Source organism: Urocampus carinirostris, chromosome 19 (assembly GCF_059441175.1).
Source record: "Urocampus carinirostris isolate Australia breed hairy pipefish chromosome 19, RoL_Ucar_1.0, whole genome shotgun sequence".
Classification (NCBI taxonomy): domain Eukaryota; kingdom Metazoa; phylum Chordata; class Actinopteri; order Syngnathiformes; family Syngnathidae; genus Urocampus; species Urocampus carinirostris.
Window position 1 is genome coordinate 17825645 of NC_142367.1, and position 24844 is coordinate 17850488.

Genomic DNA, 24844 nt, shown 5'->3' on the forward strand with positions numbered 1-24844 from the left:
ATTCTGTGTACATACAACATATTTTACATTATATTTTTTTTTGTTATAACATGAATTTCACTCTCTCTCTCTCTACCCGTATTCTATATGCTGTACTGTAGACAGAGGGGGTACACTGTATACGTTTTTTTAAGCATTTTTGAAGGGGCGCGGCTACTTCGCGGATTTTCAGTTTCCGCGGGTGGTCTTGGTCCCCTAAAAAATATACCTTATATACCTATAGATATCCTCCTCACCCCTGGTAATATGTATCATCCTCAGACTCTAGCGCTCTACCTGGGGGGAGAGCAGTACCTTAGCTGTTCCTAAAACTGAACTCAGGTTTCAGATAGTGTTCCTGGGATCTTTTGTACAACTCTTCCAGTTTGGGGGACGGGGGCTACCCTGACCTTGAACATCCATTTATGTTCCAGCTGCGATTTCAACCCTTGGTACTCCTCCAGTTGCTTGTGTTCCTTGTTCCTGATGTTGGCATCAGCTGGGATCGCCAGATAATTTATCACCACTCTCTTCTTATCTTTGTCCACCACCACTATGTCCAGTTGGTTAGGCAGCAGCTGTTTGTCAGTCTGGAAGTCCAACGGGATCTTGGCCTTGGTGTTTTCAGTGACCTTCTGTGGTATGGTCCACTGATATTTGGGTACTTCTATCCAATACTGGCTGCAAATGTTTCCAGCTAATCCATATATGCTGAGTCAGCTAGCATCTTACACCCTGCCATGATGTGCTGGACTGTTTCAAGGCCATCTTTCACAGTCTGCATTTTGGGTTTGATCTACTCTGGTGGATCCTGACCTGTTGTTGTGCTGCCATGATGAGAGCTTCTCTGCTGTCTGTCAGTACTGCATTTTCCAGCTACTGGTCGGGTTTCTCGGTGTCAGCCACCTCCACTATCTGCTGGTGGAACATTCCATGTAGGGGCTTGTCCTTCCAGAACGTCTGCTCCTACTCTTCTACACTCTCATCAGGGTTCTGCTTCCTGCAGGTCATCGTTTGTGGCCATTTGTCTGATGTACACCGTTTTTTAAGTTTCATCCTGAACCAATCAATGTCACAGGCCAGGAAACGCAAACACATATTATATGTGCTTTTTTTAATCCTATCATTTCGTTTTCTAAATATATTAATCTATTATTGTGAAAGGTGTTCAAACGTGTTTAACATGTTATATCGTACATGTGTTTCGTTATATCATATATATTGTTAATCAATATTTTGTTGTGAGATACTGAGTTGCTCAACATGAAATGAGGTTTATTATAAAAAAAGTTGAAAAATTAAGTAGCTTGGACATTCACTGTAGAAGGAAAAAATACATGCAAATATAATTAAGTAGAATAATACATTTTCTTATGCAAATTAATAATTCATTTTCTGGATTAAATTATTGTTGGTAATATACTGATTAAAGGGATAACCACAAACCTGTCTTTTTTTCATTTTCTCCTTTTTTCTTAACTTCTTTATACAACAATAATAATTCGTAATATAATGCATCAAAGCAAGTGAGCCGTTTGAGAGCCGGCTCTTTTTAATGAGTTGAGCCGAAAAAGCCGGTTCACTAAAAAGAGACGGACTTCCTTTCACTACACAACTCGAACTCGTTTGACTTGATTGATTTGCCGTTTCGTGATAGTCGGTGTTTACCGGATGGTACCCATAATTGACAAATTTGCGTTTTTCCGTACAGATTTTCTTGTACGTCGTACACGTCTTAAAATACATAATGAACGTACTTTGTACAGCAAAAACGTACAGGTTGACAGGTATGGCAAAGGAACAAGAAGAGCTCCGGGTTTTTCCTATTAGCCTTTTTTTCCTCACTAGATGACTGAATAATGTACTTTTCAGGTACAACAATGTAAATTCAGCATTCAAATGATCCTGTACATGCAGTGAATACGTCATTGTTACTAAATAAATGTGTTTGGGTTCTAGTACTGTATAGAGTGGGTGTGGTTTATTTACAAATGTGGCTTATATAAAAATAATACCTCATTTTTCTATATATCCCTCTACTCGTAACTTCTCGACAAATGGTAGGGAACCTACCTGTAGTGTACTTTCCTGTTCCAGTAGAACACACAAATAATTAACTTGAAGCGCAATAATGAGACCTACAGGGAGCATCCGGACTGCATTCATATAACATTGTTATGAGCGCTCTGCAGTAATGGCTGCACAAGTTCATCATAGTCTTTTATTAATTTCTTGCACAGCATCATAAAGTACATTAAACGAGGACACCTTCCGCATCCTGATACCTAATTCTTATGTATTATTTGGTAAGACTTTATTTTTACTTCAACGGAAACCAGGCATGTCAAACATACAGCACATGGGCAGAATCAGGCACACCAACAGATTTAATTTGGCCCTCGAGAAAAGAAAATTGACCTGCAGTTTTTAAGATGTCCACCGGGTGTCGCGAAAAGCGTTCGCAGCCTCACGTACCATTATTTCCAAATACGATTTATTGATGTTTAGTCCGTTTTTTGTACAGTTTGTATATTTTCATTTATTTTTTAATCATACTTTCAGTTCTCTTTCATACTTTTCAATGCATTTAGAACTTTTTATACATTTCAGTTTCTATTTTACTAGTTTACATTTTAGTTCTTTTATTACTAGTGAGCACATTTTCATACTTTTTAGTAGTTTTCAGAATAAAAACCACTTTGTATACATTTTCAGACTGTAGAGCACTTTTTATATACTTTCATATGCTTGTGTTTTTTTGTACTTTTCACTAGTTTTTGTATTTGTTTTTTTTTGCTACGATGTCATACTATTTGGTATTTCAATTTTTTTTTATTTTTCATACTTTGTAGCGGTGTTTATACTTTTCCATACTAGTCAGTCCTTTTTCATACCTTTTCATTTGTTTTTTACCGTACCTTTCAGTACTACACGATGCTTCTTACTTTTCGCTATTTTCTGTTTTCCTTTTCACAACTAGCAGTTTTTTCAAATTTTTCAGTACTTTTTCGTACTTTTTTATTAGATTTGTCGTTTCATCGCACATTTTAGTACTTTTTAGTACTGTGAATACGTTTCCATACTTTTCACAGTTTTTCAGCACTTGTATATTTGATTTGATACATTTTAATAGTATTTGTTCCATTTCATACATTCCGGTACTTCCCAGCACTTTTCAGTACTTTTTAGTACATTTCCATACTTTCCAGCACATTTTTTACTTTTCCATACCTTTCTGACTGTACCAGACTTTGAATGCTTTTCAGTACTTTTAACTATTTCTAATAGTCTTTTTTGTACTATGTCATACTTTCCAGTACTTTTAGGTATATTGTTTGTATTCTTTTTTTTTACCCTTTCCATATTTTTCATATTTAACAGCTTTTTTTATTGTTTTTTCTTTTATACATTTCAATATTTTTCATGTCACTAGATCTTGTGCTCGCCTCGCCCCACATTTTTTTTTTATTACCTTACAGCATTTTTTTTTGTTTTACTTTTCGATACTTCAAATACTTAACTGCAGTTTGTATACTTTTTCATGCTTTCCAGTACTTTTTTGGACTTGTTTCAGTTTGCTGGCTTCTGTACTTTCACACCGTACTTGTTCAGTGCTGTTGCATGCTTTTCAGTATTTTTCTGTACTTTCTAGGTCGTTTTTTTTTTGTAATTCTTTCATACTTTTCAATACTTTTGTTTTGAATTAGGAGTTCTTCTTCCTTTTGTGTCCCCTGGGACGAAACTGAGTTTGACACCCATGTTATAAGCAATACTAAAACTAGAACTAATTGTAATTGCATTGGTAATCATATTTTGTACAGAGCATGTGTTCAAAACGTGTTTGTAAGATAAAAAAATTAAAAATGAAGAAAATGAGATCCACTTGCTTTTTCTTGAATGTCAGCAGCGGTGCGTTTAGTGGTCTCTAGATTTTCCACGAGCTCGGCGTCGCCCAGAAAATTTCCTGAAGCCGAAGACAATCGAGAAAGCAGGTTGTCCTCCAGAGACTTCAGACTGATCTTGAAACCGTTCTGCTCTTTCGTCAAATTGGACTAAATGTAAGGAAAATGGGGAAAAAAAGGTTAGTTTTAGGTTCGTACGGTTGCTTGAAATCCTTAAAAATGCTTGCATTTTAATTTTCAAGGATTAAAAAGAGCTTAAATTTTGAATGAAGTCCTTGTTGCCATGTTTCTCAACAAGTTTGCTCAAAAATGACACCAACACTGATCTCTGGTGGCTTTGTTTTGCCATTGGATTTCTTCTTCCCTCTTGATTAACGACAGCTGGCATGAGTTTGTACGGCCTAGCACTGTGAAGCGTCATCGGAAAAGGTGCATGCTACACCTAAACAAGGTAGCTATAAAATGTATATTACTACAAGGATTGAGTATGAAATATGTATATTTATTGTAGGCCATACAAAAAAGTATTAAGTTGTAATGTAAAAACAAATTTGAGTAAGTTGTTGGGTCGTTTTTGGTCAGTTTTTTTTTTTTTTTTGTCAATTTTAGTCAGTTGATGGTAATTTTTGGGTCATTTTGAGTTATTTGTTCAATTTGATTTAGCTTTGTTGTCAATTTAATTTAGTTTTTTTGGTCGATTTGAGTTATTTTTTTAATCATTTTGAATTTGACTTTTTTGGTTCAAATTGATTTAGTTATTGGTTAAGGTGTTTTTTGTAATTTTGAATTCGTTTTTGGAGGTTTTTTGGTCAATTTGAGTTAGTTTTTTTATCATTTTGAATTTAACTTGGCCATTTATTGGGTCAAATTGATTTAGTTATATTGGTTAGGATTTTTTTTTGTAAATATGAATTAGGTTTTGGTTGTCTTTGGTCAATTTGAGTTTTGTTTTTGGATGGGTTTCTCCCCCACATGATACCGATAACGGTTTTCATGGGTACCTGGAACAGGAGATGCCTCCTGACCTGACTTAGACACAGCACCTTCCACATCTGGTATCCGTTGTTTTTTCAGTGTTAAACGTCGTCCTACTTTTTAGAGATGAGCTGGACCTCGGCATTGTGCAGTGGCGTTTGACAGTACGGGTACTGGATCCTAAATACACTACCGTAAAACCTTGTGTATAACGGGCAGCCACACTTTGAATTATTTTCGAGTGTGCCTTTTACACAAATAAATGTGGTCATTTGAAGGACTTTGCTCTATAATCCCCTCAAAGAGGTCTGTGTTACTACTGAGCTTTTAACCCCAGCTAAAATGGACTAAGATTCTAATGGTAAGTCAGTTTTTGGGAAGGCTATCTCGGGGGGGAGGGGTCCTCGGGTTTGAGTCCAACCTTTTGCCACAATTATCACTTTAGCTGTCTTCTTAAAGAATTCCGAGCCCGTCCTCGTGTTTGTTAATGAGAGCGAAAACGCTCCGCTCACCAAATCGCCTTAACGAGGGTTGCTGCTTGGCCTCTCGTTGCTGGAAAAAAAAAAAAACTTAAAAAAAAATGATAGAATGCCTACAAAATCTTTAAATCCCAATTAGGGTGTTCTGCTGACTGGTTAATAGTTTTTCTTCTTCTCTTTTTGCCCAGCAGGGGGTAATTACAAGTGCTGAAGGACAGCTCCCAGCTAAATGGGGGCTTGAAATTGGGTCCTTTGGGGAATATTTTGGGAAGGGGCTTGCGTTTTTTTCTACTGTGGAACACACGAACGCAGGCAAGCGAAGGTCAGCAATGAATTGCAAAGCTAAATGTCGGATTTGGGAACCATTTTTTCCTGAAACAAATGCTCATGACTTAGATACTGTCTGAACTGGCCCATGAGCTACTCATGCGGACGTTAGGGCTAACTGCTGTCTCATTTTTTGAGCCCCAATTTATCAAAAAATCGATCAAGAAGCAGAAGCTAAATGAATTCAAATAAAACTAAAATGGCTATACACCATTAGAGCATCACCTATGTCAAGACGTGAAGCAATTTTTAGGTGGAATTTCTTTTAAAAAAATGCCGAAACAGCACTTTTAGGCTATTTTCACATCTGGGGTAACCTATCTGAAGGGCTTCTAAAATATGGTATTTATATTTGAATTTCTGGAAAAAGAAACTAGTGAGTCAGCAAAACCGAAAAGGCTGATTCTGTTTTTTTTCTTTGTATTTTCACCTCTTGAGTGACCTGCCTGAATGCTTGTGAAATATTCTGATCCTGGACAATTTTTTTTGTCCTGGGAGGGTAAAACTAGTAGAAGTAGAAAAAGTAGTCTTTCTTTTGATCAAATTTTCTCTCTTTCACACTTTCTGTCTTTTTTTCACTCTCACTCTCTCACACTTTCTGTCTTTTTTTCACTCTTACTCTCTCACACATTCTGTCTTCTCTTTCTCTCTCTCTCTCTCACACACTTTCTGTCTAATCTTTCTCTCTCTCTCTCACACTTTCTGTCTTTTCTCTCTCTCACACTTTCTGTCTTTTCTCTCTCTCTCTCTCTCTCTCACACTTTCTGTCTTTTCTCTCTCTCTGTCTCTCTCTCTCTCTCTCTCCCTCACACTTTCTGTCTTTTCTCTCTCTCTCACTTTCTGTCTTTTCTTCTCTCCCCCTCTCTTTCTTTCTCTCTCTCCCCCACCTCACCCCCTCTCTCTCCTTCTCCCTTTCCCTCCCTCTCTCTCTCCCCCTGTTTTGTTTCGCTCCCTCTTCATCTTTCTCTCTCTCTCTCTCTCTCTGTGTCCCTCCCTCCCTCTCTTGTTTTTTCTGTTCTCTTTTTCTGTCTTATTTTCTTTCTGTCAAGTTTCTACCAGTCTTTCTTTCTCTCACACGTTCATTTTTTTTTCTGCTTAATCTACCAGTCCGGCCTCCATGAGAGTTGTTTTTCTACCATGTTGCCCTGGAGCTGAAATGACTTTGAGACCCCTGTTCTAGTAAATAACCACATAAGCTAATAATCTCCACTGGAAATTATTGCATGAACACATTTTTAAACTATTCCTAATCTGCAATTTGTTTTTCTCGTGTTCCCTTGTTGACGACAGAAAAGCCAAGTAAGCCATTATTCAAATTAGAGAACAGCTTTTTTTAACTAAGACGGGGCAAAACAACCACTTATTTGAATGTTATAACGTGTAGGAATCCAACTCCAAAACGACAGAACTTTGTTCCAAAAGTTACGCGGCGGCGAATTAATTAGTCACGCTTGGACTTGGTTCGCCCCGATGTCGGCTAAAACGCGGCAATCTCATCCCCAATAACGATCAGAAGACGACTTTGCGAGCCGCTTATCAAAGGCGCCGTCAGAACATTCAAAGAGACGCTCTCGGACCTGTGGCGTCCTCTCGTGCTGTTTAATCCGAGGCGAAGCGTCTTTGTTGTTGAACTGATGTCAAGATGGCTTCTAATGAGCAACGTCTGCCACATGTTTCGTTTCATCGCCCAACAACAGAAAACTTTGTACATATTGCCATTTATCTCTGTGAGGAATCACTTACTACGTTTACGGACTGTGCCGGGAAAAGTGTTTGCCCACTTCCTGATTTTTGTGTTGTGTTTTTTTTTTGCACATTTATTACTCACAAAGGTTTCAGATCATCAAATTAATTCTAATATCACACAGAGACAACCCAAATAAATACAAAAAGCAGTTTCGAAATAGTGATTCAAATTCAGGGTTTGGTAGGGTTACTTTAACTTGATTACTTTCAATTACTTTTGGACTACTCCAATACCAAATATGCTAAAAAAGGACAAAAGAAACTAAATATAATTAAAACTATGACTCACAACACGTGGTAAGCTTTCTCTCCTGGCTTTGATCTCTTTGATCTCGGGCAAAACGGACATAAAATGCGACAGAAACAAAATGAAAATAAATCCAGACAGCTTGCCAACATGGTTTTTGCCGTTCCATGTGTTCCGTTACTCCCCAAGCCTGCACAAAATTGAGTCATTTTATTCATATTTAGTTTCTTTTGTCTTTTCTTAGCATATTTGGTATTGGAGTAATCCAAAAGTAATTGAAAGTAATCCAGTTAAAGTAACCCTACCCAACCCTGTTCAAATTATAAAGGCACAATAGTTAAAACACCTTAAGACAGCTATAATTAATAATGAGTCTTTCACAACAGTACAATGAATTTTAGCCCACTCTTCTTTGCAAAATTCTGCCATATTGGAGGGTTTTCTATCAGGAACCGCCAATTTAATGTCAAACTAATGCATCTCAAATGGATTTAGATCCATATTTTGACACTACTCCGGAAACATTCGACTTGCCAGTGTGTTTCGGATCGTTGTCCTGCTTCATGATCCAAGAGTACTTGAGTTCAAGGTTACTGATAGCTGGACGTTCTCCTTCAATATGTTCTGCTGAACACCAGCATTCTTATTCCATCAACCACAAAATAAAAATCCTATTTGTTAAGAACCAGCACGCCACCATCCTCCTGAGGGCGCCAACAGGCAGACCAACTGGAAGACCCTACACATTATTCTCATCACTCTAAAGACTGTGCCAACAGCAAAAGCGGTCAAATCTTTGATTGTCCTTGATGTTCCAGATTTGTTGCATGAGTTTATCTGTCATTGATCTATTCCAGACTCCCTGTACTTTTGAAGTGTTTTCCAGACTGTGTTTATTGTTATCCCTTTACACACCCCTGGCTTTTGCAGAGTGCCTTTTGTTATTCCCTCGTGTTCTTTGCCAAAACATAACACTATTAATGAGTCAGTCTGACCTGGTTATTTCCCAGCTTCCATATTTTTCATCCTTGGCCATTCAAAAATGTCTGCCTAATGTCAAGAGTTAGCCCCACCTACTCACCTTGAGCTCCTCAAGGTCAGGCCTCTCCATGCCGACCACGGCGGCCAGAAGCTGGTCCTCTAGCCCGTCTCTGGTCACAGTGAAGTTAATAAGCGTGCACTGAGCTTGCAACTCCGGTTGGTAATGCGGATTTGCCAGTTTGGTGTGCAGGATCAGACGAAACTCCGGTTTAAAATCGCACTCCTTGTCGCCGATCTTTATAAACCTGTTGGACAAAGTGAGGTGTAGTGATTCAAAATCAACGTGATATGAAAGGCAATGTATCAACTTCTTTTTAGGATAGTCCTTGACATTTAAACGCTAGGGCAAGTGACAGTGTGTGTTTTATGGCGCGACAGGTAAAATATTACCCATAAACCTTGTTTAAGTCAGTTTCCCAACTTTATCTGGACACAAAAGGAGCGTGCAATATTTTTAAATCACTTGGTGCAGAGCTAGTTAGCTTAGTAAATAGCATTCCCGTGGTCTGACTGAGACGTAGTTAATCTTGTACAGTGGAACCTCGGTTTTCGAATGCCTCTCAGTTCGAACAAATCGGTTCTCGACCAAAAATTTCGAAAAATTCTTGTAGTATGCAGTTCGAACGCCGGTACGCTAGGGTGCGATGCTGAGCGGCGTACGGGTGTAGATCCTGTAGATTGCCCCCACCCCTCGTGACCAACTGTTATCACGTGCGCACTTGCTTCTTCTCGCTTTCGCTTTTAATATCGTGAACGGAGTGTTTTAGCCCCTTATTATGCCTCGGAAGAAGGTCGGTGCAAGCAGCAAAGTTGCTACAGGTGAAAAAAGAAGAGTAGTGCGTACAACTATTGCATTTAAGAAAGAAATAATAGCAAAATATGAAGAAGGTGTGCGAGTTTCCCTTCTTCCGAGGGAATAGAGCATGGCTTCTGCAAACCACCACAAAGGTAAGAAATCCTATTCATAATTATTTTCTTTATCCTTTAACCGCTCACCACTTTTTGTGCTAAATGACGTGTAAACGACCTGATTTTTTCATTTTTACACGTTCATGTACGATTAGCCTGGGTTAGCTTCATGTTTACGTTCATAGTAAACATTCAGGGTGTTGGAACGGATTAAAACTATTTTACATTACTTTTAATGGGAAAAACGATTTCGGTGATTGAACAAATCGGTCTTCGAACAGGGTTCTGGAACGGATTATGGTCGAGAACCGAGGTTCCATTGTATATGCTTATATAGAGAAACAAGACAATTATATTACGTGATATTCTATATTTTATTCAACGAGCAGTTTCCTTATTGCTAGCAAAGACTTCAAGAATAGGTAAGCTAAAAGCTGTGTTTAAGCCAGGGCTATCCAAACTACGACCCAGTGCCATTCCTTGCAGCCTGAAGTGTATGCAAAAAAGATAAGCTCTACACATTTATTTTATAATTTTATTTATTGTATTTTATAATGAAAAATAACTATTTACACTTTTAATGTAAAACCTCATTGAACATCGTTAAGGTTTCTCTTTACAAATAAAAACGTGAAAAACAAGAAAATATTTATTATAATATATATAATTGATTGAAACTCATAGTTCTCTCATGTTGAAGTTATATACAGAAAACAAAAATATTATAAAACAAAAACACCTTAAGGCACAGAAGAACCATGAGAGGAAACAAACTGCATTAATAGATGTATAATAAGATTGGAAACCTCTTGATAAGGAATAGCATGAAGCCAGAATGCGAGAATGGAGGCCCTCAAAAACGAATATTGAAAATGTTGTATATATTTGTTTCCATATATGCCCCTTAAAAAGGAAAAATAAAGCATTTATCACAGACATTTGGAAACTCAAAGTTGCGTAACATCAAATGAAAATAAAACATTTGCCCATTCAATTTCTAAGATGGTCATATACAAAAAAACACACACAAAGATTCTGAAGACTAATCCAAACAAGGCACAGTGGAAACAGGTGAGGAAACAGACTGCATTCTTAAATAGATTGAAATACTGGAATTTTTTTGTTAAGGAATAACATAAAGCTAGCATACGAGGAAGCTACATATGCTAACGGTGGGCATATCGAGACAAATATCGATATTATCGATACCGAGCTTGTACTTGGGTGGATTGATACTATTATCTTCGGATGGATACTGTACTCCCATTTTAAATACCACTAAACAATGTTGAAAATAGTTTGCAATGATAGTTATTTTAGTTATCGGGTTGACATTCTCATAGAGTATCTGTATTTTTTTTAGATAATTTGGGGGTTTGACTCCCTTGACTTTGTTCCTATATAAGTTGTTTAGCTGAAGTATTTTATTTTCAATACTTTCAAATGTTTTTTTTTTCATTTTATTGTTTATACTTTTAGCACTTTTCAATAGATTACATAATTTTTGTCTTGTTGACATTTTTTATGTTTATTTGACTTTTTTTCAAACCGCTATGATAGAAATATTTATATAAATGTGTATACATACGCTCCCCTACTTACGACCATTCGACTTATGCAAAACGGTAGATCCAAACATTTTTTTCGGGATGTCAAAAAATATCCGGACATTGCTGTAAGCTAGATTTTGTATTGTTTGCACCTTTTCCGAGTAGAGGGCATTACTGTAGTGCTTCTCTCCGCCACTATCGGCATGTGGCGCTGTGAGAGGTCGCCCAACATCCACCCCAAAGAAGAATTCCAGCTTCTACTTCCTAGTTCGTGCGTAAACATACTTTATCTCCAGCGCGCTAAGAAATTTGACGTTCTCATTGTTTAATATCTCGTGCATTCAATATGGTCGGTGTGAAGTGTAAAGAAGAGGCGAGCCGTAGCTTTTGAAATAGAAGTGAAATAAGAAAGCTTGATGCGGTTGAGAAAATGTTTGGATCGCTTTTTTTGGCCACTTTTTAGTACGGAAGAGGACCTCTTGAAGCGCATCTCCCAAAAGTAAGTTAAACCTCACTTTATTTATCTTTATAGAGCATATTATTTTATGAAATGTTTACTTTTTAGTACAATACAGGTTATTCACACAAGCCTTAAACATACTTATACAAACCTTAAACATACAAAATATAGCACTGAAGCAACTTACGAACAAATTCAAATTACGAACGATCGTCCGGAACCTAACTTGTCGTAATTTGCTTTGTAATCATGTAAATCAAGTTCAAACATTTTATTCCCAAAATATTCGTGCTGTGTTTATTAAGGTTATAAACTAACAAGATGATCATGAAATTTCCAAGCAAAAATAATCGGTATCGGATCGGTATCGATCCACACTACCCTGTATTTCCTTGATCCGATCAATCACCAAAATCTGAGCATTGTTGACCCTTAATATTTGATAACATGGAGGCTCTTCAAAACGAATATTCCTGATATTTTCACATATCATTTAAATTTAAAGACATTATCTTACCTGCCCTTCTTAATAGTTTCCCTCCCCAGTAGAGGACCGAGAACAGGGTCCACATTTTCCTCCAAATTCTCGATCAAAACCACATCACCCTGTGCCAGTGCTCTCTCAATGACATCCAGGTACCTTTCAAAATAAAACCAACGTCAGGGAAAAACAGTTCAAGGAAATATTTAAAAGCTTCCACTCACCCTTTTTGCCCGATACGGATGACGTGCAGCTTTTGTCCGTATCGGGTCTTGATCCACTTGATTCCCTGCAGTTGAGGGTCCACTATGAGGGGCCATCGCTGACAGGAAGTGAGAATGGTTGCATTTTCAGTGGACATCCGATCTGCTGGTAGACCTTCGTTCTGCCACGCCGCAATGTCGGCATCATCCGTTAGCATGCTCAGTGGGTCCAGTCCAGGTGTTACCGGGATGGGAACCTTTCAAACGGGAAGTATTAAAGTAATAAACCGAAAATAAACCCTACATTTTCCCCACCATTTCCAGGCAAAATAGGAATACTGTGCAACACGTTCTGAAAACAATAACAGACTTTCACACCCGAGGCTCGATTGTAAATATTTTTGAAATGTGTTCATTTGTGCTCTTCAGTTCACATTTGTCTAGAACAGGGGGGGGGCAAACAAGTTTGACACAAAGCCGAAATTTTTAACTGTGAGAGTCAAGGAGCCACACCACGCACTGACCTACCATGACAGACAGACGGACACACACAAACACACACAATTTAAAACATATTATTTCCCATAACACACTCCTCTCCTTACAATACAAGTATTGTTCTTGTGTTGATTTCAAGGAAAGTGTCCACCCTCAATACAGTGGAACCTCGCTAGTTCGCAGTTTCACTTTTGCGGGTTCAGAGCTTCGCGGGTCTAAAAAAATATACCTTACCTTTTCAATAAAAGCATTTATTGACTAGAGCAAGCGCCAGCTTATGTCAACTAAGGGCACGGTGTGGACACTCTTATTGTGAAGGGGAGGGGGAGACCCTGACACAATGCTTAGTCATGGTGAGTTACCGCTTCGCTCCCCCCCCCCCCTTCCTTCAACTCCTCCCACCTCACCTCTTTCTTATGTGGTGCCGTTTATCATGGAGGAACTCGGCGACACGACGTAAGTACAGTATATTCTCTTCTGTCACTTTTCATCTTAAGTTTGACTTTATTATACCAAAAGCGAGCGGTTGTTTGTACTATCTAAACACGGCTAATTGTGTGTGGTTTCGTGTATTTGTTGTAAAAGCCGTTCGATGCCGCTAGCTAAAGTATGTTGTTATTGTCAGAAGGTAGCTCTTTCACTCTCGTTAAAATGAACATTGACCATTTTTTTAACTGTTGTATATCTGTATACGTTTTTTTAAGCATTTTTGAAGGGGCGCCGCTACTTCGCGGATTTTCAGTTTTCACGGGTGGTCTCGGTCCCCATTAACCGCGATAACCGAGGGATTACTGTATACACAAAAAACTAAACATGAAACAAGGCAAAGAGCCACAGTATATAGAAAATATGATGATTCTTATTGGCCAAGAGGCACTTGCGGCTCTAGAGCCGCGTGTTCGCCACCCCTGGTCTAGAACCTAGCCAACTCAAGTAGTCAGGAAACCTGCAGAGGTGATAAGCAGATGAAGCCTTGTGAAGTCAAGACAAGTTGGGGTTTATATAATACAGTTTCTATTTCTAAACTGATTGCATTTAAGATCATGACACCGTGGTGGTGTTGTGGTAAATACACTTGCATTTGTAGAATAGATTTGCATACATTTAGAAATTTAGAAAGACTTGCTTACAGTTGTGAGAAAAGGTCGTGTTGACATCAGTTCAGGAAATTCTTGGCAAACAATTAAGTTTCCTTGAAGATAGAGTGCAAGGAACGGGAGTCTCTGTATAAACTGACCTCAGGTTGTTTGGAGGAGCCATCTCCTTGTCTCCTTATAGGGAGATGAACGAGAAAAACAAAATTCCTTTAACTGATACGTGATACCGGACCGCCTTTTGGGTTGTACTCAATTGAAGCTACAAAAAGCGTTGTTATGCCTGGAGCTCTCTGAGACCTTCATTGACGCATCAATAAAGTTGTATCTCCCTCCTACGAGGCTGGCTTCTGTCCATTTTCCTTATCCACATATGAGAAGACTTTTCTCTCGATTATCGAACCTGCAATTTCCCCAACAGTGGCATCAGCCATCTTCTACGGAGTGGTCTGCTGGGGGAGCAGCATTTCGATGGCTGACAGGAAAAGACTGGACGGTCTGATCAGGATGGCCAGGTCTGTCCTGGGACACTCTCTCGACTCAGTGGAGGTGGTAGGGGAGAGGAGGGTGATAGCTAAGCTATGAACATCTCCCATTCCCTGCAGGACACCGTATCTGCTCTGGAGAGCTCCTTCAGTGACAGGCTGCTTCACCCCAAGTTTGTGACAGAGCAGATCCTTCCTTTCTGCACACCCTCCATGACTTTGAACATTTACATATTACTAGCCACTTCACTTTACTATTTTGCACACCTGCCATTGGAAATGTTCCGTTTTTATTTTTTTTTATTTTTCATATTTCTAAATACTTGTTTATAATGTTCATATTCTAGCTGTTATGCATTATTCTTTGTCTTCATGACATGATAGTACATATTTGTAATAAGTGTACATTTTTGTTACAATTCCAAATTTCGTATCCATCCCTGTTCCAAGCCCCGTCATCCTGTGTCCTGTACCCGGTATCGATCCCGTCCTGTCCGGTAGCCTGCTCGTTGTCGATCCCGACTGTTCCGTATCCTGTATACTGTATCAATCCCAGATCCAAGCCCCGTTATCCTGTATCTGGTATCAATCCCGTCTGTCCCGTATCCTATATCGATCCCTGATCCAAGCCCCATTATCCTGTATCAAGTATCGATCCAGTCTGTCCCGTCCTGTCCGGTAGCCTGCTCGTTATCTATCCCGTCTGATTCGTATCCTGTATACTATAACGATCCCTGATCCAAACCCCGTCAGCCTATAACCTGTATCGATCCCGTCTGTCCCGTCCCGTTAGTCATCCTGCTCGTTATCGATCCTGTTTGTCCCGTATCCTGTATCCTGTATCAATTCCTGATCCAATCCTGTATCCTGTATTGATCACAATTTGTATCAGAATCGGTCTCGACCAGCAAGATTTGGTGTTAAGTAGGGATTTTTTATTGACCTCAAAAGTTTTTGTCATGACCTGCCCTCCAGATATAAAAGTAATTGTCAGCCATTTCGACAAGACACTCGTGAATCCTACAACCCATTGTCCTGTGTGTCGTTTGTGCACAGAATATTCTATTATAGTAAAACATTAAAAAACTGTTCTTTGTTCAGAGGCTTCTTTTACCCTTCTCACAACGTGGATTTAAACTAGCGGAGGAAAAAAACGGCTTTTGTCAAAATCCAATATTCTGTCACTTGAATAAGGCATGGCAAACATAAGAACCTTCGTAAATGTATTCGTTTGAAAAAGAAAGCAAGATGGATCATTTCTTTTTTTTAATACAAATACTACCCAAATGCACCCTCCCTGCCACTAGAGGGGAGTAAAGGTGTACAAGGGTCCATTTTGGTTTCAAGTTAAAGACAATATTGTACAGTATTTTCTCAGTCTTAGTAGGTTGAGCCTATGAGTTTAAATTGATGTTATTGCCCGTTCAATGTGAAAACTCTTATTTTGTATTTATTCTTTTATTATTTATATTATTATTTAAAACAACAAGCACATTTTAATGATATCCCCACATGAGTTTGTTTATGTTTGTGGTTAATTGGTTTGGACGTAGGGCTACACTTACTCAACTGTTAAAATAAACACACTGTTAACAAATTCAATGCTAATGTATAAATAGATGTGTTGTGCTAAGAAAGGATACCATAAGATCAGTTATTGTAATTTGTAAGGTTGGCGACAAATGTAGGCTAAGTGATGGTCAGGGTTGGGTAGGATTACTTTAACTGGATTACTTTCAATGACTTTTGGATTACTCCAATACCAAATATGCTAATAAAAGACATAAACTAAATATGAATAAAATGATGACTCACAACATGTGGTAAGCTTTCTCTCCTGGCTTTGATCTCTTTGATCTCTGGCAAAACTAACATAAAATGTGACAGAAACAAAATGAAAATAAATCCAAACAGCTTGCCAACATCATTTTTGCCGTTCCATGTACAGTGGAACCTCGGTTTTCGAACGCCTCTCAGTTCAAACAAATCGGAGTTCGACCAAAAATTTCGAGAAAATCTTGCTTCGCTGTTTGGTCAAAAATCCGGAGTTTGAACGCCGGTAATGCGTGAGTGCGTACGCTCGAGTGCGATGCTGAGCAGCGTACGGGTGTAGATCGTGTAGCTTGCCCCCACACCTCGTGACCAACTGTTATCACGTGCGCACTTAGCTCTTTTTGCTTTCGCTTTTAATATCGGTGAACGGAGTGTTTTAGCCCCTAACTACGCCTCAGAAGAAGGTCGGTGCAAGCAGGATAGGTGAAAAAAGAAAAGTTGTTCGTACAACTTCTGCCTTTAAGAAAGACATAATAGCTAACTATGAAAGAGGTGTGCGAGTTTCCGATCTTGCTAGGGAATACAGCATGCACCTTCTGCTGACCACCACAAAGGTAAGAAATCCTATTCATAATTATTTTCTATATATTTTTTTTTTACACGTTCGTGTTTGCGTAATCTTTCGTACGGAAGATTACGATAACGCGAATGTACGATTAGCCAGGGTTAGCTTTAATATTACGTTGAACATTCAGGGTGTTGGAACTGAGCCCAAAATTCAGGGTGTTGGAACGGAGCCCCCTTTCCAATGAAGCGCTAGCCACTTGTGGTGCTAAATGACTTGTAAACGACCTGATTTTTTTATTTTTACACGTTCATGTTAGCGTAATCTTTCGTACGGAAGATTACGATAATGCGACCGTACGATTAGCCTGGGTTAGCTTCATGTTTACGTTAAACATGCATGGTAAACATCCAGGGTGTTGGAACGGATTAAAACGATTTACATTATTTTCAATGGGAAAAATGATTTCGGTGATTGAACAAATCGGTTCTCGAACCAGGTTCTGGAACGGATTATTGTCGAGAACCAAGGTTCTACTGTATTCCGTTACTCCTCAAGCCAGCACAACATTGTGTAATTGTATTCATATTTAGCTTTTTGTCTTTTATGAGCATACTGTATTTGGTATTGGAGTAATCCAAAAGTAATTGAAAGTAATCCAGTTAAAGTAGCCTTACCCAACCCTGGTGATAGTACAGAAAAACAAAGCTACATAGTTGGCGTTGACACTTGTTTATTGATCTGGCCCACCCAAGAACATAAAGTCTGGATCTGGCCCTGGAGTTAGACATGCCTGATTTAAATAACTCCACAGTCAATATCAATGTTTTTATCAGTAATCACAGAACCAAAGTAACTAACCGTGAGCTGACTAAGATAAGGTCTCCAGCTTTCATCCATTAGCTGCGATCGGTAGCGTTTGGTGAAGTAGCCCAGGTAGGAAACGAAGGCCGTGATGAGGAGGACGTCACCACACATGGTCCTTTCCTGTTTTCGGAAACTTTCAACAGCATCCGCCCAGCGTCCGTTCTCCGACACCAGACCTCCCACCTGAATTACGAGACAATAATCTCAAAGGTTTTCCGGTATTATGTTTTATATAAATTAATCCGTTGACCGTCCGACATCATAAACACATAAAAAATCCTCCCAAACGAGTTTGTCACCTTCAGGTCGGCTTTTAATGGGCTGTTGTATATTTCATTGCTTGTGCGCTCGTGTAACAACACCTTCTCTCTTTACTGGTGCAGTGATGACATTCTCCTCCGGGGATCAACAATATTCAAGTTAATATCCCGGCTTTTGCCCAACTTAAGCGAGGCCGCCCTTGGGCGTCACGGCAGCTTCTCCCAGCATACATCACGGGAGCGCCGAGCGCCTGGGCAACATTTGCATCGATATTCGCTAGTGGCTGCCAGACGAAAAGCAGGGGGAAAAAAAATAAAAAAAATGCTTTCTCCCATTATTGCAGCTGTCAGGCGTTCTGCGGGCAAATAATAATTTAGATTAACGGCGTCAACAGTGCTGTTTGTTTTGTTCCAGTCAGCAGAATTACACATATGCATATGAGCCGGGGAGATACTGAACATATGGATTTGCATTCAAGGAGACGGAAGACGGACGAACTGACTTGTTTGCTTGCAGAAGGATTAATGTAAGTTTGAGTATATAAAAAGGAGGGCGGGATAAGAATTTGCATAAAACAACTTGGCATGGGAATAACTGCTTCTATATTTTCGGTGAGTATGTATATTTTAGAATGGGCAGTGCCGTGCAGTCGGGGTAGGCAAGTGAACTCTGCCTCACCTGTCATTATAGAAATTTAAAATTAAAGACATATGAATTGTAATATTAATTCTGTGTTGGAGACACAGTTCTGAGGTCATGGGATCAAATCCAGCGACCATATTTTCTGTGTGGAGTTTGCATGTTCTCCCCATGTTTGTGTGGGTTTCCCCCGGGCACTCTAGTTTCCTCCCACATTTCAAAAAACATGCGTATCAGGTTAATCGGCCATAGGTGTGAAAGAGCAAGTGGGTTGTCTGTCTCTGTTTGTCCTGTGACTGCCTGGCAACCAGTTCAGGGTGTCCCCTGCCCACTGCCCGGATGGGCTCTATTGAGGATAAGCGGTGTAGATAATGGATGGATGGATAGTGTTGGAGTTATTTTTCATTAAATCTGACAGATATTTGGATTTTCCTTTCCAAAATTGTTATATTTTCACATTAATAATATTATCGATAAAATTAGCGTAAGCAAAATTAGCATAAGCAAAATTAGCAAAATTAGCATGCAAAATTAGCATGCAGATGCTTAATATGTTAAAAATTACTGTGCTAAGCGTCTGCAGATACCAAGTAAGGCATGTAGTTCTCTTGCCTCATGGCAGAGGGCAATAGTGAGTGCAATCATTTCAATTTTGCACACATGTCATCCCCAAAAAATAGAATTAGTGATAAAATAAGCTAGCAGCAAGTTAAACCATTCATTATGTAATTTTCTTACCGTTGCATGGACCTTTTTTCATAATGGAGGATTATATTTTGATGCTTGTATTCAAGAGGGGCAGCATATGGACCATTTATGAGGTAAGACATTTTATTTTCCTAATCGACAGTTTATATGTTGCTTTATTGCTCCGTCCATCAATTTATAAGTAAGATGTAGATTCATTTATTTATATATCGGACTGTGACTAAGCAGTCACAAACATCATTTCTAAGACATGGAGGTTGGCCGAGAGTTGGCACTTACTGTTATTTGGCGCGATTAAGTTCGTTAAAATGTCTTTTGATGGGTCTGTTATAATATGCTAGCATCATTAACCATTGCTTAACCCTAGTCCAGTGTTTCTTTGACGTTTTTTACCGCACACTTTTTAAATTTAAAATATCTCAAGCGCTTCCAAAATAACCATATTTTCTGGCACACCCAAAAATCCCGGATAGGACAGAAATTTGAACATGCGCCTTACAATCCGGTGCGCATTCTTTGCGAACAAAATAAAAATGCATGACCATATGTGTGCAATTACTAATCAGTCGATACGTTTCATCACTGACCACAATTGCATAGCAAAGGTGGAAACAGGGTTTGAATCGCATAGCAACAGTAATATCACGGAATCCTAACCACTAGGCCACAAGAGACATGGATGGTTGTTCACAATTGCATAACATTGAATGCAACAGGAATCAAACCCGGATCACGGTGGGACGAGCGCCGGATTTCGCAGACAACACCTAAAAAGGCTTATCTCTTTATCATGCTGTTTTCTAGTCACAGTACCAGATAGGTTGGAGGTGAATGTCTTTTCACTCAACTCGGGCATTTTAAGTAACAAATGTTTTGAAAATGTGCAGCCATGCGTTAATTTATATATTTTAGGACGACCGAATAACCTCCCACAATGCCTTTCCCATCATTCAGTTCAGAGGGTCAAACAGAGTTCCCGAATGTTTGATCTTACATTACACAGTCCAGCGTTTTTCCGAATTGCTCAGTCCACAATTAGTAGATTTGGGAGTCCACAATTGAAAGGATGGATAGAATCTGGTAATCTCTACCCTGAGATCTGAGTTTGATTCCCTTCAGTGAAAATATCCGCCTGATCAATCCACAAAAACAGCTTATTGTCAGTTTCTGTGCAAAAGTAGCCATTACACTGTTTTAATTCTCATGCGCCTAATAGTTTTATGTGCCTTATATGCAATGTTCCCTGTAATTTTCCACGGGTCTGAGTGTTCACACAAAGTCGGTGAGCAGCGCTTGAAACAACAGTGAGCAACCATAATCCCAAGTTTGGCAAGATAATTAATTATCAAACATGTCCAAAACTTGAAATCAAGTTTCCGGCAATGCAAAATTATTCTTCTCTTTTTAGTGAATTGACTCGTACTATTGCAAAGGTTGTACGGCCTACAACCGTCGTTTGTTCTTAAAATTATTTCACAAGATATTCATTTCTTTTTATTTCCTGATGTATTTTGTCGCGTAATATCAACATTTTTGGGGGCTTATTTAGTCGGTTGTAAGATACAGAACTGTACTTAATCACATTTTTTAGTACAAGTACAATGTGGGCAACAGGATTCACTTGATATAATTGGAAATTATGTGAATGCAACACAAACTTTTTCTTCTTTTTTCCGTGTTTTTCATTTCTAGTTTTTTTTTTTTAATTCCTTTAAAACAAATCTCATTGTGTTTATTTTTTCTGAGCTGTTGCTTTTTTCTTTTTGTTCTCTATTTGCTTTTTCCTACATTTCTTTCTTTTCTTTTTTTCTGGCTTTTTTTTCTAAATGTTTCCTTCTTTTTTCTCTTCCTTTTGTTTCTTTTTTTCTCATCTTTTCACTCCTTTTTCATTTTGGTATTTATTTCTTTTTTGTTCTATTCCCCCCTTCCTTTAAGTCATGTTGTGCATAATTTTACTTAATATTTGGTCATGTTGGGATTAAAGAAGCAAAAACAACCCGAAGAGCCGTTTAGGACCCCTCCTTTTAGTGAGCCGAGCCAAAGAAGCCAGTTACCCGACAAACTCTACTAACTTTACTCAACTTCATTCTCTTTCGACTCGACTTGAAAATACCGCATTTAGGACACAACGTCAGGGGAACCTGTGTATTTTTACCTTCATGCACTGTAACTTTGACTTGAGTCACTTTTTAAATAGTAATTTTGAGCCCTCATTTTTTGCGCTGGCTCGATTTTCTTGTGCGCTGAGAATGTGCGAGCAGTGCGCAATTGTGCACGCGCACAGCTTAGATGGAACACTGCTTGGATGTGAAAACAATATCACAACAGAGTATTTCTGAAGGGTGCGTCTTTTAACACGGTGATCCATATAGTGCTAAAAATCTGGTAATTCCCGGCAGGGCATGTGCTCGCTCACCAGACGGTTAGCCAGGGAAATCGTGTGCGCCGTCGATTCCGCTTCCTGTTGGCACTTGAGCTTATCGGCGGTGGCTTTCTCAAACTTTTCTGTAAGCTTGGCCAGGTTCTCATTGAGGTGCTGGTGGACCACAAAGAATAATCAACGTCAGTCTCTCCAAAGTACAACACGGACAAATATCTGACTGCAGTCGATAAGCGACACAAACTCAAGCGCGAGTGAAAAGTTGGGTAAAATGGAATTTATCACTCTGTCCGCCACAGATTTATTTGCGAAGTGGAGGCAATTAGCACAAGGACAAACAGGATTATCCGGTGTGGGCACACTGGCCCGGGAGATTAGTTTGAGGATCGCTTATTCCCCCGGCACGGACTTTTTAGCCCCGACGATGTGACGGCTCGCTGAGAAACGCCAAACGAGTCACGCCGGATCTCATTAAAGACTTTCAGTGAAAACTCGGCGGGACGGGACAGCCTCTGGCGGGTCCCTAGGCCTCCTGGAGCTTCGGCTGGATTCGTGGCGTAGCCGGGAAACAATTATTTACAAGGCGCTATTATCAATCGGGGTTTTTAGGATGATGGATTGGGTTTTGATTCATGGACGGTAAAAGCTTAAATAGCGCTGGAGTCGTATTGATGAAATGCCGGGAAGCGCGGTACCGGATAATAATTACCGGCTGGGCTCATGCGTCAACTGTCACTCAGGAGCACGATCGAATCGTTTCGACGATTTGTTGAATCCGGTTGTTTTTGTTTGATTCATAAGACGGAGGGTGCATCCATGTTGGTCGATCCTGGAATTTTATGCATCGTTTTGGTTTTTCAATGCACGCCATCGTAGAAAAGAAAGAAGACACTTTGGTCATGTTGCAATTTGTTTGCTAAGATTACACCATTATTCCATGTGCTACGAATCTTCAGAAGTGTACTTCACCGGTTTATAGCAAATTTGAAAATATAGATATCAATGAAAAACAAAAACCAAAACAAGCCTCCCCGGAAAAACAAACAAAAATCAAACTCAAATCACCCACGAGCAAAGTGAATATATTTGATATTTTTTATGTATGTATATATATCTCATCTCTTCTCATTAGCTACACCGCTTATCCTCAGTAGTGTCGCGGGGGGTGCTGGAGCCCATCCCAGCAATCATCGGGCAGTGGGCAGGGGACACCCTGAACTGGTTACCAGCCAATCGCAGGGCACACAGGGACAGACAACTCGCTCGCTCATTCACACCTAGGGACAATTTGGACCGGCCAATCCACCTGAAATGCATGTCTTTGGAATGTGGGAGGAAACCGGAGTGCCCAGAGGAAACCCACACAAGCACGGGGAGAACATACAAACTCTGCACAGGAAGTCTGGAGCTGGATTTGAACCCACGCAGGAGGTTCCCAAGACATGAACTGTGCCGCACATGTGCTAACCACTGCGCTGCCGTGCTGCCTGTATGTAATATATATATATATATATATATATATATATATATATATATATGGAGTTTGTATGTTCTCCCTGTGCTTGCGTGGGTTTCCTCCGGGCACTCCGGTTTCCTCCCACATTCCAAAGACATGCATTTCAGGTGGATTGGCCGGTCCAAATTGTCCCTAGGTGTGAATGAGCGAGCGAGTTGTCTGTCCCTGGGTGCCCTGCGATTGGCTGGCAACCAGTTCAGGGTGTCCCCTGCCCACTGCCCGAAGATTGCTGGGATGGGCTCCAGCACCCCCGCGACCCTACTGAGGATAAGCGGTGCAGCTAATGAGATGAGATGAGAGATATATATCTTATATGTTGTTTTTATATTTGGGTGTCTGTCCGCCCAAGGAAGGGAGATTGAGTTTAGGTATGTACACAATCTTTCACAGGCACTTAGGCCGGTTACCCTAGATGTGAAGAATGCCCCAAAAAAGCTGACTCAATTATCTTGGTTTTGTTGACTCAGCATTCTTACCCTAGATCCAATTGTCTCCATGGCCACAATAACATTTTATATCAACAACATATTTTACAGGCATGGGGACCCAAGCCCCCAATACTGTATTGTTTTTTTTGCTGTTAGGAATAAAATCTTGATTCGTCTGATTGGTCTCCTGGTTTTCTCTCTTACAGAAAGAGAACAAATAATTGTTAGGAATGGTGAAACAGTAATATTGGTTTGAATGGTAAATGTATGTCTAAATATTTGGAGTCAGATTATCAATTTGAATGTCTTGATGAAGACCTTCTACCTAACAATATCAATACTTTTTTTCAGCTCTATCGATCCTAAACAGCTATTTTTTAAATCTCTCAAAATCTCCGGAAGTGTGCGTGTGTCAAACTGTTCCTCCAAGTTGTTAGCACCAAAATGATCCTGGTTTGCATGACTGACATTGATCTTGTTCTTGATGGCGACGAGCTTCCCTTGCGCGGCGGCTAGTTCAGCATTAGCTTTGCTCAAAGCCTGGCGTTTGGGCTGGACCTCGCAGTAGACTTTGTAGAACTTGACGATGTTCAACACCCAGGAACAAAGACCCGCTGCTGCGTTGGATTTTGAGGCCACGAGTTCTGGCTGGAACTCTGGATCCTTGATAGAATTGGGGCAAACACACAGTCAGAGTTTGTCATAATTTCTAGTGTTCTGGTGAAAATTCTTCACTTTAGCCTACTAACAAAAATGGCAATAGATTTGATTCAGATAGAGATAATGACAGCTACGTTTGGATACTCATTGAAAGAGTTAAATTTGCTGCCTCAAATCAAATAACCAACAACACGGCTGTATAACTACAGCTCCCAAAGAAGTATTTTTTTTTTTTTTAATCGTGACTGCATTTTCTACTAACCAACTGAAAAACAAAAGACGGAACCATCTATATTGGATATTAAAGTTTCATTAAATATTAATTTGCGGGGGTCCAAAGTCTATTAAAAAGCCGATATCCAATTAACGTCAGGGAAATTGAAGCGCCAAATAAAAGTGTTGAAGGCAAAACCAATTAATTTGACTGCTCAAATCACTAACACGTCAGTTTTAGGATGACATCATACGTAGTCTTGTGCACGGTTTGACCATTTTATATTGGCCAAGTGCAGTAGGGTTACTTTAACTTGATTATTTTGAAATGAAATGAAATGATCTGCATTTATATAGCGCTTTTCAAGTCAATGACTTCCCAAAGCGCTTTACATTGTGCTTCACATTTCCCAATAGCGGCCGTGATCTGTGCAGCCATGTAAGGCGCTAACCTGCTT

General features: G+C 39.5%; 1 protein-coding gene across 1 annotated transcript in view; it reads right to left on the reverse strand.

Moving 5' to 3' along the window:
• The window catches only part of dnah9 (dynein, axonemal, heavy chain 9), a 254737-nt gene that overhangs the window by 77660 nt on the left and 152233 nt on the right, over positions 1-24844 (reverse strand). Inside the window, exons 58-64 of the mRNA XM_088323097.1 lie at positions 23982-24176; positions 21606-21725; positions 17576-17764; positions 12321-12556; positions 12133-12255; positions 8737-8941; positions 3867-4031 (exon numbers count right to left, since the gene is read on the reverse strand). Of these exons, the coding sequence (XP_088179223.1) occupies positions 3867-4031; positions 8737-8941; positions 12133-12255; positions 12321-12556; positions 17576-17764; positions 21606-21725; positions 23982-24176 (1233 nt within the window). The remainder of the gene's footprint in view (positions 1-3866; positions 4032-8736; positions 8942-12132; positions 12256-12320; positions 12557-17575; positions 17765-21605; positions 21726-23981; positions 24177-24844) is intronic.